General features: G+C 40.6%; 2 protein-coding genes across 2 annotated transcripts in view; both read left to right on the forward strand.

Annotated features, from left to right (window-relative positions):
- The window catches only part of rpl15 (ribosomal protein L15), a 194,226-nt gene that overhangs the window by 73,049 nt on the left and 108,907 nt on the right, over positions 1 to 12,270 (forward strand). The gene's annotated exons all lie outside the window — the stretch shown is intronic.
- Positions 1,344 to 10,379, forward strand: maneal (mannosidase endo-alpha like). Its single transcript, XM_054605742.1, has 4 exons — positions 1,344 to 1,866; positions 2,274 to 2,383; positions 8,307 to 8,383; positions 9,743 to 10,379. Exons 1-4 carry the CDS (start codon positions 1,344 to 1,346, stop codon positions 10,377 to 10,379), a joined length of 1,347 nt encoding a protein of 448 aa, XP_054461717.1.

The raw sequence follows: 12,270 nt of genomic DNA on the forward strand, positions 1-12,270 counted from the left end.
ATTTGAAGCCCTTAAGGTAATAAGACATGGTTGTAGTTCACTCGAAGTCATAGGAGCATCTGTAAGAGGCGAAAGTGTAGGCGAAAGATTTTGAGGAAAGCTGCATTACCATTGTAGTGTCATGTCTCATAAAGTGTCTCATCATTATAAGAAAATCAAAACACACTGGATCTTCTATGAACTTGTACTTTCTTCAGAAGTGTCCTGAATTATTATTATTATTATTAGTAGTAGTAGTAGTAGTTCTCTTGAATACCTATGTTGAATACACTTATTGTAAGTCGCTTTGGATAAAAGCGTCTGCTAAATGACTGTAATGTAATTATGTTATTTTGAGTATTCATTTTGGGGAAAACAGATCCAAAGTTCTAAGACATATTCTGATTTATATGTCCTCTGTAGGCAAATTTCACATTTTGCATGTTGAGATAAAAACCTGCTGTGCAGTGAATAAAAGACTAGGCCGCACTACAAATTTTGTATTTGGGAAATAATTCCAAGCGTGAACCAATCAAACAGAGTTTTACCTTTGATTAGTGAAATAAATCTCTGCGGCCCATTTTGAAAACATGTAATAAATGTATTAAATAGTTACACATCAGTTGTTTCAGTAGCTGTGCTTAAACTTAGATTTGTTTCATTCTGACACACTCTTGCAGGCCACACAGAAACGCTTGTGAGAGATGAATCCCAACAGATACCCCTCCCCCCCCCCCCCTCATACATGTACTTCCGGTTGGGGTTAATCCCTCCTCCCTGTCTCCCTGCTGCTGGCACCACAGAAACAAATGTCTCACCCTCTCGTCTGACATGAACATCCAGTCATAAAAACACAGTGTGTTTTTTTTTTCTCCCACTGGTTCTAGCAGCAGAAGAGAAAAAAAAACCAAGAAGCAGATGTGATCCCTTATAATAAAGATGGGATGACATGAAGAGATGAAGGAACAGGAATACAAAGGTACTTGCTTTATAATAGCTTCTGCTTTCTTTAAAGGCAACTCTCTCTCTCTCTGGAAAAGAAAATGATGGAGAATAATAAAACCCGACGTGCTCATCCAGGCTGTGAGAAGGCGAAGAGGAGGCAGCCTTCTGGTCCAGGATGCCTCCAGGTCGAGATGATGGAGGTGGAATGAGATTGTGCGCCATCCTCCGCAGTGACTGCATCTTTTTTTTTTTTTCTCTATTGTTTTTATTTCACCTGCACTCTGGAACACGATGACTGCATTGGTGAGCTGCAGTTGGCATTAAGAAGGAAAAAGGAGAAACCCCACCAACCCCCACCCATCCACCCACCACCACCCCCATCACAGGCTGTTATTTCTGCAGCACCACGGACAGCGACGATGACGCGGCTCCGCAGGAAGGCTCTTGTGGCACTCTTCCTCTTCACGCTCTTCATTTTCGGGGCCATGATGGGGCTCAGGACGCTGAAGCCCAGTGATGGCTTCTCGGATCTGGCCCCCGGCATGGACTTCATCGGGGAGAGGTCCGACAGGAGGCGGCCGGAGGGGAAAGACGCGGCGGCGGCGGCGGCGCTGGTGGTGTCGCCGGGCCAGTTCCACCCGGGCAGCAGTGACACTAAGGTGGTCTTCACCAAGTCGGACAGAGAATACAGTATTTTCTATGACGTGCACATCTTCTACTACCTGTGGTACGGCTCTCCAGGCATGGACAACAAGTACATCCACTGGGATCACGTGCTGGTGCCCCATTGGGACCCCAAGATCGCAGCCAGTCATGCCCAAGGAAGGCACACACCTCCGGATGATATTGCATCAAGTTTTTACCCCGAGCTGGGACCCTACAGCTCCAGGGACCCAAAGGTGCTGGAGTCCCACATGGCCCAGATAGAGGCGGCTGCAGCAGGTAATTCTTGCAACATGTTTCCCCTTGTTATTGACCTCCAGGGCCGCAGCCAATCCACCCAAAAACCTCCAACTCACACATCCAAAAATAGTCTAAATAAAGTTGGTATAACTTTCATTGTTGATTTGGTTATTGCATAGACGGCTAAAGTTATCAAACAAAAGCAGAACCAGAAATTCTTAACCTTAAATGTGAAGGTTTACGTACATTGATAGAATAATAATAGTGAAAATAGTAAGTTTCAGGGATTTTATTCAAATATTTTGAAAATATCAATCAGGAAAACTGGTTTCCAAGACCCACAAGTTGACATTTCCATCATGTGCCTCAATCATCCATCAAAGCCGTGCTTTAACCCCCCTGACTGTACTCAGAGCAGACTTCCTCCCCATGCTGTGGTGTTGTAGGGGTGCTGGTGTTGTCCTGGTATCCCCCCGGGGTGGCGGACGACCACGGGGAGCCCACCGAGGACCTGGTTCCTGCCGTCATGGACGCCGCCCACAGACACAGCATCAAGGTAACTGGTGAGACAACCGGTATGTTTTTCCTTTCTGATGACTTACTTAATGAATGGCTTGCTAGTGACATTTATATGTTTTCAGGGCTTCACCCATTTATTCTTGTTTCATTACTGTCTGCAAACCGGGTCTGTTTTGTGGAGCAGTTTATACTCCAGCAGACCAAGGTTATGTAAAAGTGCATGGTGCAACACAGCTAATAGGCTATGACCCTGTTTTGGAGTCTCCAGCCCTTTGTTGCCTCAAAAATCAGCACAGTTATGACATTTGCTATAAGTCAACAATGCACATTTGAGTATTAGGATTCATCACCTAAGTTAAACTTTAAAATATTGGATTTTGTTTTAAATACTAGTGTGACAGGTCCTTAAAACTGCATTTTATTTTCCACTTGAGAAAAACTGTGTCATGCCCTTTATTCAAAATGTCTTGCAGCTGCATTGCATTCTGGTCCACTGAGGTTCCTGGCAGTGAAGAACTGGGTACCTATACCCAGTGGGGCCCAGTGGCATCTCCAGTTGTGATGCTCTGACCTTAAAACCTGACATTTACAGTTATTTGGAGAGATGAAAATGTTCTTCTTTCAGACGCCTTTCTGTTTGGAGCCAATAATTGTTTTTATAACTTGACGTGCTTTAGTACAGATTGCCTATTTAAAAAGCACCACTCCATCTAACAAAGTCATATCTACTTTAGCACTGAGATACCATAACGCCTTAAGACGCTGAAGGTGCTTGAGACGGCAGTGGCAAAACAAGCTGAGCAGCATTAAGGGGACAGAGGAGCTTTTCCCCCTCAGTCTACTTCCATGCTCCTTATATGGAAGTCTTAGAACGGAGAACTGGGTCTCTCTGTGTGTCTCGGTCGCACTTACACAACAGTGTGTGTCTCGCAGCTGACCTGAGGGCTAATGCTTCAGTGTTTCAGTGCAACCGAGCTCTGACAAAATACAGGCTGACGTCCCAGCGTTTGTGGGCATTCACATGCGTGTTTTCTCTGCCTGTATTTTATGCGTGCACCTTGCATGTCATTTGTCACGATGCTTTTGACACCAAGAGGAGCTCCTCTGTTAATATTTAAATGCAAAATGAGCTGTGATGAGGGATTGTTATTCCTAATTCCATCCGAACAGGACCACCGGTGTCGCAGATACCAGTTGAGACCAACGCATATGACAGACAGGAGCACACAGGCTGATCTATAATCCCCTCCAGCGCTCCATCCTCACTAATTAAGCATAGATTGACCCTGTTAGCCCAGTGAAATGTCAGCGTGCTAGCAGCAAACAAGCACAGGGAAATTAAAAACCAGAGTCAGAGAAGGTATCCTGTTTTAATGACAAAATCTCTACAACAAACCTCCCATTAAAAAGACAAGGAAGATCTCTTGTTTTAAGTATAATTGCAGTTTTGTCTGAACATAGATGGGATTTGAATATTTTAATGATCTGATCATGCTTTTCTTCCTTTTTATAGTCAACACACAATGTGTTGCTAAGGAGTATGTGCGATTTTCATCACCATTAAGTCTTGCAATAAAAACATTAAAGCTGCGACAATTAACATGCAGTCAAATGATTATGTACAATGTAAACGGTTCTTTTGCTGTGATAAAGAAGAGAATTATCGCCCAAATCCTCTCAGCTCTAGAGGTTTTTAATGTATTTGGGCTCATTGTTTTTCATTTTTTGGACCAGAACTTTACCGTTTTGGTTCAGTCTGGTTCCGTTCCAGCAGAGACCTCATACCACACTGGACGCTACATGGCCAGCATCAAATGGCAGATAGATGACATTAGCAGGTAGCTGGTTATGATAAAGAAAGAGTTTCACTTCCATTAGTAAAGTTTCCAGAGACGAGACTTGATTGCTCCTTGTCAGCTGGATTTCCTTCACATTATGTGTGGGGAATTATACCAATAATAGTATAAATGTTACAAATAACTAAGCTAAATTAATTTGAAGCATAAATTCATACCAAAGATTAAAAGGAAGTCTAACCAAATATCAAACTTACCGTAATTACCAGTTCCTGACTCCATACACCTCATACATTCTCACACAACTACCATCTTGCTCAACTCCCTTGACATTTAGCTGTAAATATCCAAAATATATAGTTTTAATAAGAAAATGTTCCCATCATAAAAGAGATTAGGAAATTATACAGTCTTAAAATTGTCCAGAGAAATTCTCATTAAGCCGAGAGTAGACTTTGTGCCTGTGTTGCTGCTGTGGGTTTCTTCGCATCAGATATAAGATGGAAGGTAAATATGGATGTGTTATGTGGACAGATTATTTCAGGTCATTCTGGGTACGCTTTGCCATTTTCAGATCCCAAGAAGCAAAGTTGCCTTGCACAAACTATTTCATAACACTATTTTGCATCTTCTCTTTTGAATTCATCATCTCAGTTTACATAATTAACCGATATAATGTGGCACGCACCGACACGATGATATAACATCACCGCCTCCGGTTGGTGTTTGTCATCATCTGAAGAAAAGCCAAACATTGGTTAAAAAAACACTCCAGGAAGGGTTTGTGTGTTGCGGCGGCGTCTGCACACCTGAGGCCTGGAATGTAAATATGAGAGTCTGTCGGCGTTGCACACAACAGAGGGGGGAGGGGGGGATCCGGGCAAACAAAGCGCTCTTCATCCGCATCCATCCGTGGTTTATTCAGCCAAACAGGAACAGATTGAGCGGCGTCTTACCTCGCTGGCCTTTTCGTGATTTCCAAACCAGCCAAGACAGCTGACAAACCCCGATCGCCCAAACACCGGCGCGTTACCATGGAAACTGTTTAGGAAGACCTTGCAGCCTCTTTTGAAAGATGAAGTGGGCGTCGTTCGCTCGGTGTTTGCGGCTCTGTCAATGCTTTAGTGTTCGCTGAGCTGCAGTAGACCTTCTTTTCTTCCCTTTTGTGACTGAAGTAAACAAGCGTACCATAGTTGTTCCTGGATGATGGGGGGGGGGGGCATCAGTCACTCAGCTTTTCAGCTCCTGTCACAGAACAAAACATGGTGTTCTCTGTCAAATCACACTCATACCTACATTATTTCATTTAGTTTTTATTAAAAAACAATCTCAGCTGTACATGAACAAAAAAAATCCCTCTTTATGACTTGAAACTGGTAAAAAGAAGAGATGCTCTCTGAAGCTTGAATTAGTACTGAGAAGTAGCTTAAAAAGGGTTTCTGAGACTCTTGGGTCAGTGGAGTAAATGTCATCACGTTTCACCTGAATGTGATGACAGATGAGACGACATTAATGGGACATGCCTGTGGGGATGGTGAGCATCTGCTTCTCGTGTTTCTCCTCCTCCTCCTCCTCCTCCTCCTCTCAGCTCCCCTTTTCAAGAGCTACTCAGCATCCTAAACTTAGCTCCTGTCTGCTTTTCTGTCTCGTTCTATCTGTATAGTAGAGAAAAGGGCCACAGGTTGACCGCCTGTTTTCTCTTTAATGACTGACTCACCTTAGAGCAAGGTGCCTTTTCCAAAGAGAGATTATTTATACAAACTTTGTGCAGCCCTGTTTCCCAAAAATGACATTCCCATCCAACTGCATTGTGAATTATGTTTCGAGGGAAAAATAAGGTAAAAATTAGCTAACATTAAAAGATAAAAACAGGGCTTTGACCTATGTGTCCTATGTGAACAAAGTCATTTTGTTGCATTTTTGTTTTGTTTGTTTCAAGTTTGTAGTCATTTTAAGTAAAACCATGATGTTTTTTACTAAACCTAACTAAGTTATTTTGAAGAATTTTTTGCTTTGTTTCGTTTAATCCGGGGGAAAAAACTGTTTCCCTCGAAACATTACTGATAGTTCAGTTTAGTTTTATGGGAAGGTAATTTTATAGAAGAAGGTGTTGATTTGTGAGGCAAACATATTTAATTATTGAATAAACCTGTATCATTAATTAGAAAAATGCACAAATCAAAACAACTGCTTTGAGATTCCTAAAATACTGCCCCTCTTGAAATATTTCATGACTTTTTGCAAACTTAAAAGGACCATATGGATTTGTTAACCTCTAGTGGTGCTGTAGAGGAATGTTTGCATCTTTGCTGCAGGTTAGCAGCTCAAGGCCATATCAGCCAGTACTAGCATAACCTACCCAAATCAAACTAGGCAGCCGGGTTGCATTGTGGGTAATATAGGCACCAGGTTTTGACGTGGAAGAATGTTTGAATTCAAATTTTGCTATAAAGAAAACAAAAAACTACTTTTTGGGACATATTTTTGGAACAGATTGAACAATTAACACAGTGAACAACTTGTGAAACTGTTGTATTTGTTACACAGTGTATTTACGCACTTACAGCAAGCTGTTTTGATAGAGTTTAAGTAATGAGGAAACTGTTTCAAGTAATGCTGTAAATGTTTTAGATTTTGGGGCCGGAACAAAGCCTTAATCCTCAAATAATACTAATCTAAAGAAGCAGTAATTCCTAATGAAATGTCAAATGAGTCAGTCCTGAACTAATAACACACAACTGAGCTGAAGGAAAAAATATGTATCACAAAAGCATAAGACGGTGTTTTCTTTTTACTGCTGGTAAACTCTGTTTAAAGGCTATTAAATGCATGTCAATCGTCCAGATGCACACATTCATCCTTAAGGTCTTTGTAGTTGCTTGGCTATAATTATCAGCAGAAAAAGCATACAAAAGCACCAGAACGATGCCATCTTTCTCTTTTCCAGTTCTTCATTCATTCCATGTTGACATGATTAACAACATTTCAACAGTTAATGAATTACTTTGTAGTCAAACAGTTGTCAATCATGTGTCTTCTCCAGAATGGTTTGTGGTCAAGATGTTGTCAATCATACCCATCTTGAATAAAAGAAGAATCAGGAATGAGAACGTAATGTGCTCTTTTACCTCTTTATTTTTAAAACAGCTAATGCAACGTAAACATTTGTGAGCAAATAATGGCTTCTTAACAAACTACCAGGATGTTGGTCATCTCTCTTTACTCTTGTCACGTGTTAAGTTTTTTGTTTTTGAAGAAAATTGGTGCTGATAGGCCTACACAAAAATGAACTAAATGGGTTTTATTTTACATTTTTGAAAAAGCAAAACGATGGTGTGGGTGACAAAGATTTTGGCGATTAAAAGGACAATTTTACATGTCAAGAAAGACAGTTGACGTTAAACTGTTGTAGATAAGACTGAAAAGTTGTCATTAGAAAGACCTCACACCCAACAGTCGCCTAAGTGACGTTAGCTAGCTGACACTACGCTCGTTTAACACTACGCTCGTTTAACACTACGCTCGTTTAACACTACGCTCGTTTAACACTCACTGAAACCTTGTAGAGCCGATCGCATGCTAGCTTTTTCCGGAACAGACTGTCTCTACTTTTGTTGAGCTGCAGTCTCAACATGGCCAGACTGGTTGTGATTTTCCATCTCTTTAAAACATTTTTTTAGCCGTGTTGGTGCTGGTAGTGATGTAGTTCACTAAGCGGTTTCACACAAAACTAAATGTTACTACGAAAAAACCTACGACAAACTACGACTTTCTTACATTGCAAAATAATCTTTTAAATTGACAAACATCATATGTGTAATTCATGGCACAATTTAAACGGGATTAGGAAATTATTTGTCCCTTGCCGTTGACTACCGTTCATATTTTTTCCAAAATAATATTCCCATTTTTGAACCCGAACGCATCGAAAGGTGCCCCAAAACTGTGTTACACCGGTAACAGGGGCTACCTCGACAGGCCTGTAGGTCAAACTAATTAAATGTTGCATTCATGTTGGCTGGCCATCAAAACAAATAATGCACTGGAATAAAAAAAACAACTGTGAGCTCAGTTGGAAATTCACTGCATAACCCCTTATTTTTCAGGTGTTTGGGCTTTTATGATCTTTCTGTTAACATCTGTGTTCAAATGTTGTTTGCACAGGTGGCCTTTCACATACAGCCATACAAAGGGCGGACGGACCAGAGCATGCATGACAACATCAAATACATTATTGACAGGTAAGTTGTTTTTTTCTCTTCTTCTTCCACTCTCCTCTGTGCCCCGAAGGGTTTCCTTTCACTGACAGACGGTTGCAGCTCTGCTTTCAATATCTGACGTTGGAAGTCTAGCCTTGTGGTGAAACTTGAAGCCCGATGGGGAAGATGAAGAACTGGTTGTTAAATATAGATGTCCAAGTTAATAAGATAGTGTTTCATCCAAATTTAGATTCAGTAGTAGTCTGATAAAAAAAGAAAAAAGAAAAAAAAGCTCATGATCTCACACTGTGACTGGAAACAGGAATAAAGAGTCCAAGGGATGCCATGTTTATAATGATAGAAGACTGGAGTAAAATCAAAGCGCATCCTCGAGAGCCTTGAGTTGAATCTTTATTTTGCTGCCAACATTTCGGAAAACCTACTGAGCTGGCCATCTGTATGAAATGAAAAAATAATTGGAGGGACAGAAGAAGAAATTATGGTTTAAGTAAAGCATTTGCTTATAATGTATTTTCTGAATGTTAGACTCAAACCTTTGCTTTATTAAATGTGTTACATTTTAGCATCATTACATTTGAAACATTGAAATCAAATAAGACCACTGATAAGAATATTGATAGGCCTCTTGCCTGGCTAACCAACTGACTCTCGGTCAAATTGATGTGCATGGCAATTCAACTCTATGTCTGGGCTTTCCATTGCTAGCATGTAGCTTGTTAGCTCATTGACATTGTTGTCATCATTTAAAAAGGGAAAGAGGCTGCAGCCTGCAGTTAATATCTGATTAGCCAGACTGTCTCAGATCTAATATTAACAATGATTTAAATTGCTAAATGTAATGAGAGGTGTTTCTAGTAGTGGTGTTGTTTTGTACTGTTGTAGTTCAGTCTCATTCTCTTCATTGATTTTGCTCAGAATGTGGTGAAGACCAAAACAGAGCTAGAATGAGAATACATTTGTCATGACACCAGAGACACAATTTAAAAAATGCTTTTGTTTTCTCTGTGTTTACTAGATCTCAATAAAGTAAAATGTTCAGTTCACTAGTTATTGTAGTTCCCTACCCTAATTGTGTACCTCCCTACCTGTCTTTCTGTAGTGGTAGTAAAGAAAAGTGAAATGACCCATTAGCAGCACACAACAAAGCAAATCACGCCACCATTTATCCATCTAAAATTCAGAGTTATTATGCCAGCATTTCTGCCACTTTGAGCAGTATTTGAATATTTCCAATTTTGGTGCCCCCCACAAAAACATGTCAGACAGCAATGCACGCTCCAACCTTATAATCACAAAAACATCTGCCTATAGCACGTTTAAAAAATGCTTTTCGATGCATATTGTAACAGCTTGAAATTCTCCCTCTCTCATGTTTCTCAGGTATGGAAAGCACGGCGCCTTCTACAGATTCAGATCCAGCACAGGGCGAGTCCTGCCCCTGTTTTACGTCTATGACTCCTACCTGATGCCGCCGGAGTCCTGGGCGGAGCTCCTGACCATGAAAGGCTCCCACAGCATCAGGGGCACACCTTACGACGGCGTCTTTGTCGCCCTCATCGTGGAAGAGCGCCACAAACACGACATCCTGGCTAGCGGCTTCGACGGCATCTACACCTACTTTGCCTCCAACGGCTTCTCCTTTGGCTCGTCCCACCAGAACTGGAAAGCCATCAAGGCGTTCTGCGACGCAAACAATCTGCTGTTCATCCCCAGTGTCGGCCCAGGGTACGTGGACACAGCTGTGCGGCCGTGGAACAACCATAACACCAGGAACCGGGTTAACGGACGCTACTACGACACGTCCCTGCAGGCAGCCTTGTCCGTCAGACCAGAAATCGTCACCATCACGTCCTTCAACCAATGGCACGAAGGCACGCAGATAGAGAAGGCTGTACCCAAGAAAACAGTGACCCGTTTGTACCTGGACTACCAACCTAACCTACCGGACCACTACTTAGAGTTGACGCGCCAGTGGGCCGAGAACTTCAACAAGGAGAAGGACAAGTGGCTGATGTGAGCAGGGCTTTGTTTTCCTGTTAGATGCCGAGAGCATGAACAGATAATGACAATAAGTCAGCTCCCAATTTTAAGAGACAATCTCTTTATTTTCATCCACCTACATGTTTCACTACGACTCCGAGCGCCTCTGATGAAATATCCTCTAAATTCTCGCCCTACCTTTACTGTTTTTAATCACTAACATTTTTCTGTACAGGTTAATAACGTCGCTGATATGGTTAAGCTACAGGGTCACAATGATGAACAGATAATCATCGTTTCCTGATAACAACTCAATCAAAAAAAATGCATCTATGTACAGTAACTCTGCTCTGTAGGCTCTTTTTCTTATTTTCCTATGATGAAAGACTGTTCTTTCCTGTATCTCTTTGAAGACAAATTAAAATTTGTGTCCGTTTACTGTTGGTGAATCGGCGGTGTCACTGTGCAAGAAAGGTTAGAAATGATCAAAGAAGTCGGCCATGGGTTGCAAGGATGTGGTATTTCAGTAAGTTCCTTCAGACATAGTCTTATTTCTAAGATGCATTTGTTTGCAGATGATGAAGTGGTTATAGTGAGCAGAATACAAAAGATAAAGGCAGAAGGAGAAGCTGCTGAAAGCTGCTCCAGCTGCTCTAAATTATGGGTGCTTTATTTGGAAAGTGGTTTGATACACCCACAGTATATTGGTAGGCACAAGAAATTAAATTTGACTAAGGCTTGGTATCTTTTCCTCTTTACGGGTTGAAAACCTCATAATATGCTAAACATACAGTAAAGGGCTTGACTATGCTGGTTTCTATCATTTATAAATGGTGTTGTCCATATGAAGTGAAACACTTTATAATAACCATCATTAATATGTTGTAAATTGATAGTAACTTAAACTTTAGTTTTTTCTTTTAAATGAAATAATTCATTTATAAATTATATATTGTAGCATAGCTGATAATGGACTATAACAGTTACATTCAGATTAAATTAATAAACTATTAACTATAGTTTATCGTTGCACACATAATGTTATATTTACTACATGAAGTATTTGTTAATGATTTCCAAATAATTTGTTAAACTTAAAGAAAAGGGTTTGTAAAACATCTATATGGCATTGATAGATGGACCAGATGAAAAACTTTGACAAAGTGTTTACTATCTATCAAAACAATGTTCATAAGTGTATTTATTAACCATTTGACAAGGTATTATAATCATCAGTTACAACATTAGCCTTCCAAATAATGTTTGGATGGAATAGACGATTTACAAACCAATTATTATCCATTAAAAAACATTTTGTCCAATAATATTTATAGATGTTTTACAAATCATTTGGTAATAATGAACAAAAACTATAACACATAAGAAGTTATAATGTGTGCCACAATAAACATGAATTATATTATTATTATTATATCATAACATAAATTATAGAATAACTAATAATCAGTAAACATTAACAAAATAGCTATAGTTCAACTTCTATTCAGACTATTTTAGCTTGATTTTGTTACATGCTCCTGTGTAATTTACCAGTGAAGCCTGAGTAAGTGCCTCCGTGTCGGGCCGTGGCAAGTGGAACACATAAAGCGAAGTGAACCGACTGGTGTCCCTGCAGTCTGGCCTTGGCCTTCATGTGAATGAGAAATCACTGGAGCAGAGCTGATCCTTCGGGACTATTTAATGCCACGCTTTAATGCTTCTGCCAACAAAGGGGGGGAAAAAAGAAAAGCATTTGCCCATGAAAGTGACATGTTAGTACCCGGCTGCTTACAAATGTCAGGCCTCTTAGCAGCTCATCGTTTTCTGAAGAGGCCCGATGTTTCGATCAGTGGAGCTACTGTCGACTGAGAAATCCTGATGTGTCCAGTTCAGGGAATAGAAATGATTATTAGATAATCTCCACGGTA

The sequence above is a fragment of the Anoplopoma fimbria genome, chromosome 10 (genome assembly GCF_027596085.1).
Source record: "Anoplopoma fimbria isolate UVic2021 breed Golden Eagle Sablefish chromosome 10, Afim_UVic_2022, whole genome shotgun sequence".
Lineage (NCBI taxonomy): Eukaryota > Metazoa > Chordata > Actinopteri > Perciformes > Anoplopomatidae > Anoplopoma > Anoplopoma fimbria.

Excerpts from the sequence above, each read along its gene's own strand:
- maneal (XM_054605742.1), top strand. The coding sequence starts at position 1,344 with ATGACGCGGCTCCGCAGGAAGGCTCTTGTGGCACTCTTCCTCTTCACG. Across the intron at positions 1,867-2,273 it reads GATAGAGGCGGCTGCAGCAG|GGGTGCTGGTGTTGTCCTGG; the intron begins GTAATTCTTGCA and ends GTGGTGTTGTAG. Across the intron at positions 2,384-8,306 it reads CCCACAGACACAGCATCAAG|GTGGCCTTTCACATACAGCC; the intron begins GTAACTGGTGAG and ends TTGTTTGCACAG.